General features: G+C 37.9%; 1 protein-coding gene and 2 long non-coding RNA genes across 3 annotated transcripts in view; 1 reads left to right on the top strand and 2 right to left on the bottom strand.

The window, feature by feature from the left end:
* Positions 1-2,219, bottom strand: part of LOC309496553 (uncharacterized protein) — a 4,619-nt gene extending 2,400 nt beyond the window's left edge. Inside the window, exons 1-2 of the mRNA XM_082166555.1 lie at positions 1,742-2,219; positions 255-815 (exon numbers count right to left, since the gene is read on the bottom strand). Coding sequence (XP_082022681.1) covers positions 255-815; positions 1,742-2,059 — 879 coding nt within the window. The 5' untranslated portion in view covers positions 2,060-2,219. The remainder of the gene's footprint in view (positions 1-254; positions 816-1,741) is intronic.
* The window catches only part of LOC309496568, a 24,845-nt gene extending 22,437 nt beyond the window's left edge, over positions 1-2,408 (bottom strand). The window contains exon 1 of the long non-coding RNA XR_014205164.1: positions 2,359-2,408. This is a non-coding gene — a long non-coding RNA (uncharacterized lncRNA). The remainder of the gene's footprint in view (positions 1-2,358) is intronic.
* The window catches only part of LOC309496565, a 381,708-nt gene that overhangs the window by 237,941 nt on the left and 137,767 nt on the right, over positions 1-6,000 (top strand). The gene's annotated exons all lie outside the window — the stretch shown is intronic.

The raw sequence follows: 6,000 nt of genomic DNA, 5'->3' as shown, positions 1-6,000 counted from the left end.
CTGACCTGCCTGCTTCGTGGAAGACTGACGCTGTTACTCTGCCTGATCTTTGCTCAAACCAAACCTTACTGGCAGACTGCGCTCTGGTTGCCTCTTCTACTGCTAATGACTGAAAGTTGACAAATGTAATGCTATTTCAACAAAATAAAGCTATTAATGTAAACATTAAAACTGAATACAAATATTGGTTAATGATCGATAAAACTCACAAAATATTAATTACAGTACAAGACTTACAATTTGTCAGTACATACCTCTTGCTCTGTTATCTGAAGATTGTCAAAGATGCTTTCACTCTCTACTAGTAAGGACGCGAAATCAGCATGCAACTTTGCCTTTGAATATAATTTAGAAAGTGGTTCTGGCAAATTCAGTTGGAGGGTCTTTGGTTTGTATCTGTGAGAGTGGCCCTCGATCACAGACAAGATAGCAGTTCCCTTAGTACTTTCTTCCTGAACATCACATTCATAAAGCTTTTGGTAGAACTCCATATACTCCTCTTCTGTAGGGACAGGAATGCTGGGTAGTGGCGAGTATGTTACAGTCTTCTTCATGAATGAGATGTTGCTGATTTCCTCGTACTGCACCTTGCCGGTTTTGCTCGGAAGAACCCATGCACAGGGCATCTCTGTACTGGACAGTCCATCTTTTAGATTTACCGCTGCTAAGACAGCATACATGAGAGCAGCAGCATGCGAGCATGCTTCGCCCAGTCCTGCTTTGCAGGTGCAGTGGGCCACTAAAATTGTCCCATCATCATGGACCACGATCCATGGTTGTGTGGGGGTCATGTTGACGGCCTGAGAGTGGTTCACCTTAAGAGAAGACAGCAGACCAATTAGTCTAGTAAAATCAACTCATTTGTCAATCAATGTATTTAAACCATGTTACAACTGATTTTTTTTTTCTACGGGAGTGGAGACACCAGATCATGAGATACTACTAAATGAATGTTGAAAAAGCCAACAGATTCATTAAAACCATCATGGTCATTGACTGTTAGTTTTGAAAGGTATATTTGTTAGGTTATTAAATAAATTATACCAGACCTACATATTATGTGCTAGTTGAATTTCAACAAAGGTCCAAAATAATCTATGTAAAGACTTCGCTGACACAGTAGAAAAGAGAGAGACAGTGCTCTTAAAGGAATAGTTCACTTTAAAATTAAAATTCTGTCATCATATACTCACCCTCATGTTGTTTCAAAGCTGTATGAATTTCTTTCTTCTGCTGAACAGAAAGGAAGATATTTAGAAGAATATCAGTAACCAGACAGTTTTTGGGTTCCATATACCACTGCATAGTATATGGAAGTCAATGGGACCCAAAAACTGTCTGGTTACTGATATTCTTCTAAATATCTTCCTTTCTGTTCAGCAGAAGAAAGAAATTCATACAGCTTTGAAACAACATGAGGGTGAGTATATGATGACAGAATTTTAATTTTAAAGTGAACTATTCCTTTAAAACAGACCATACCTGTTATTTCCTCCCCAAAACATGAAAACACGACACTTTTCATTTAGAAAAAGAGCATTTCTAAGGTATTTTTTGTTGTTGTTGTTGTTGTTGCAAAGTGTGCAACGTTCTTGTAGTTTGTTTTGAAACCATGACCAGATGATTTATCTACCCCTTGTGCTGACATACTATGCTAGAGAACAGCTAAAAGTTAGTCTATCCTAGCCTTGAGTTGTCAGGCTAGCTGCTGTTTACAAAGTTGGATTAAAAGAACACTTACCTTTCCTTTCACGAGAAACATCTTCTTCTTGTGAAGGTGCCATATTTTCGAATCAAGGACCCACCCTGCAACAAAGTATCGATATGCCTCGGTACTCTTGTACGCTTTGAGGCTTTCACCGGTGTATGGCGACGGATTATGTATAAGGTATATATATATATCATTGAATGACAGGATTGGTAGTTCGGTAGCAGCGGACAGAGGCTGGAAGTACACATCAGGTATCGCGTAGGGATCACACCCTAACGATGATATTTTTTGTAAATAGCGTTTCTTTTCATGGCAGTCGAGGTGTGCAATGTTGTCTTTTGTAGCCATTTCCTGTATCCGTAAGCATGAACGAAGTGTAAGAAGTGTACGAAGCTGTAAATCGTAGCAAGCTAGCTAGCTATGGACAGTGCTCGTAGGTACTCAAAATGGCGGCAGTCAACAGGAAAAAGAGCGGATGACGTAAGAGGTCACGTGACTGATATTCATCAATAGCTGAACATCACTATTTCACACATTACGGCAAAACTACTCAACTCTAAACATTGCACGTACTCACTACAGATTCACAACACTCTTATCTCTTATACTGAGATACATGCATACCATTTTGAGGAACATTAACCCACCTGTATGTAGAAACAATGAGACGAAAACTTTAGCTTCTGTTCAGCTCAACTGCAGTATTTATTCTGCAGCGCTTGTCTCCTAAGGCTTTTAAGTTCCTCCCGGCGCTCAGCGCCATCTAGTGACCTCTAGAAGTATCGCCCCACCATAGTAACAAGTACAATACAATGAAATTGGTCTTTTCGTAACTATTTAGTACACATTATCATAAAAAAAAACTATATGGGTGTCTATTTTTCCCACATTGTTTATTTTTGCGATAAATGGTAGTATAATAAACTGTACTAACTCAATTACCTTTTTTTTTTTTTAAATGTATGCCTAACTTTGAACCCTTTTTTAACCCTTTACACTTTATATACATAATATTGTACAAAAGTCTTAGGCCACCATTTGATTTTGTAGCAATGGTATAATGACCATATGTGGCAAGAATTTAGTGTGACCTCCTTTACACTTGAGCAATAAAAGGAACCTGGCTTTCATAAACTTAAATGGAATGGAAAAGGACTAGAAAGCCCAAGAAAACTTCTGATGAGAAGTAATGTGATAAGCTTCACAGAGTTTCTTCTTTGACAATTTCTTCTTACTGATGTTTGTCTAAAAAAGCCATTTTGTACAGATTTTTTTATTTTATTTTAAAACAACAAAGCTGGTGGTGGTCTATGATTTTTGCACAGTACTGTGTGTGTGTGTGTGTGTGTGTGTGTGTGTGTGTATATATATATATATATATATATATATATTTATTTATATATAATTCTATTTTATTTAGAATTGTTCATTCTTTACATTAACCCAAATGTGTAAATGATCATGAGATATTTTTGTAATATAATTTTTTTTTTAGCGAGGATTTCAAGGACAGAAAGGAATCTTTCATCCCTTTCTTTGGTTTCTTTCTCTCTCCTTTCCTCTTTCTCGCTTGCCTCCCGGTGCCATCTCTCTTCTCTTTCTCTTACTTCTCTTTCTTGTCTTTCCTCTCTCTCTTGTCTCTCTCGTTCTCTTCTGTCCTCCTTCTCCTCCATTTCTCTCCATTTCTCTCCATAGTCTCTCCTCCCTCTCAGCTGCTTTCCGCTCTCTCTCCTCTTCTCTCTCCTCCATCTCCCGGATCAGGTCCTCGACAGTTTTGGGCCTTTTCCTGGCTCTTGCTGGCTCTGGCCTCACTGAGGATGAAGAGGCCACAGCAACATCCGGCCCACATGAGGCAACGAGGGCAGGTGGAGTGATGGAGGGTCTGATTTGCCAGACAAGATTCATGTTACCTCTGAGATTTATGAGCTCAATTCTGCATTCAAATGTTGAGGTTGATAAGTAGCTTTTTATTAGGGATGAGCGAGTACAGCATTATCTGTATCTGTATCTGTTAACCATATGAATTATCTGTATCTGTACTCGGACTGGGCGGGGCCTAACCCGGAAGTGGGCGGGATTTAACCCGGAAGTGGGTCGGGTTGACTTAAAATGGGCGGGGCTTTAACCGGTATGTTATTTTAAGCATGAAATTGATAGGGGTTGATCAGAAATTGTTATATTTATTGCTGATTAGAAAACTATTTACATGACAGCATCAGCAATGAGCTTCAGATCAATGGTTTTGATCACGATAACAAACGAACTATATACAGAACAAGTTTTGCAACAATGAATACAACCAGGGGTTAAATTCGGATTTATTATGTGGGGGGGCTCTCCCTAGGGGGGTTCGGGGGTATGCTGAATTTTTCTGATTTTATAACGAATATCATGCAATTCTTACTTTATATCTCCGAATTGCGACTTTATTACTCAGAATTGCGACTTTATTTCTCACAATTCTGACTTCATATCTCGCAATTCTGAGAAAAAAAGGGGCGTCGCCACTTTTGAATAAGAAACAATATCAAGACTATAAAACTCTGCACATCACATTTTTGACTTTATTGATTCTGCTTTTATTTGTAATGCAATGGACCAGTCAACGGGACATAGATTAATCCTTAAAGGATGGCACTTTATGGGACATTTGCACAAAAAGAATAAATAACTTACCGTAGCCTATTTTATAAGTCGCTCCGGAGTCGCATATCAGTCAAAAAATGCGCCACGAGGAAGAAAAAACATATTTAGCCTAAGTCGCATTTTTTTTGACATTTATTTCACACACAAAAAATAAAAAATGTTACAGACAGTTCTCCGTCACGGACGTGAGCGCTCTAAAGCGGCACTAAAAGAATGTTTTAAAACTTTCACAGAGACCTCAAACTGAAAGCACAAAGCCTGTCTTTAAATTTAATTTCGTTTTGTATTAATTGTATCTTAATTTTAATCGATGTTTCATCAACCACTTGTCTGGATTTAATAAATAAGAAGTAAATATACTAGGCTATTAGAAAATAGATAATCAGGACACGGAGGCGCTGGCGAACCTGGAGCTCGTCTCATAAATGAACCGAAACTCAGCGTAGGCCTATAAGGTAGCCTATTGCCTCACAGACCTGAGACATATAGATAGCTTGAAATGTCTACTTTTAAGCAGAACAATTCAAAACGAAAGAAAACAGACTGCGCTGCTTATGTAATTCGTATGAAATGTGCATTTCTCTCTGGCGCTGCGAAGATCGCGAGTCGTCAACTTCATCTGTCTAGCCGACACTGACATAAAAAATAACTGTTTTAATAGTAAACAATTAAAATGTCTCCTGCTATATTTTACATATTTGCCTGTTCCTTACAAAACACTGACAGTGGGGTTTTTGACTGTTTTTTTTTGTTTTTAGTTTTTTTTAGCAGCTGCGGACAAATTCTTTCGACACACACACAATAGACTATTACGTAACACTGCACTTATGTTTTAAAAACATAATTTAACATATAAATAACCATTTTTAAATATCCCACCTAAAATGTTTATTACAAATAAATGACTAAATGCTAAAAATTAATACATTTTAATGAACAAACATATGCGTTGCATTTACAATTCTGTGAAAACAGCACCCCCACTTCCCGCGGCCCTGAATAAAATGAATATGTTATGTTCTGTGGAGAGTATCCGGTGGGTAGCCTAGTATTACTTTTGGTTTGCGCAGTGTAATTCACAGAATTACAAAAAAAATATTTTGCCACCTAAAAGTTAAAGATTTTTTGTGTCACGTCCACGGCATGTGTAGCCTATTTCCCCTCATATTAAATATTAAACGCATGTGTAGACTGATATTTTTCTAATGTCTGGACTCCTTTATTAAGGGAGTATTGATATATAAACAGTTTTAATATATTGGTATTAAATGCATTTTCTGAGAATTTATATTTCAAGTTTTTACTGCATGTCACGTCCATAACGCTGGAATTGACATCACTTGATTACACATTGTATTATCTTGTTATGATATAGTGACCCATACAATGTGCCAAACATATTTTCCTTAGGCTACCTTGTCGTTCAAGGCCAGGGCACTTTTTGTACAACCAACGTTGTGCTGAACTTGACAAAATTGATCTCCAGCGGCGGCCAGCAGCTCGTGAGTTTTTATTTATTTATTGTTTAAGGCGGTTGAAGGTTCTGGAACTTTTGCGCGCTTCCACATCCCGCACAACTACGGATCTCCCAGGAACATTCATTATATATTGCTGCGTACATTTATCCGTGTCGGAGTTTTGAG

This window comes from Leuciscus leuciscus (assembly GCF_965113295.1).
Source record: "Leuciscus leuciscus genome assembly, chromosome: 4".
Classification (NCBI taxonomy): Eukaryota; Metazoa; Chordata; class Actinopteri; order Cypriniformes; family Leuciscidae; genus Leuciscus; species Leuciscus leuciscus.
Note: the sequence above shows the minus strand (reverse complement) of the source record. Positions and strands in the feature narration are given on the sequence as shown.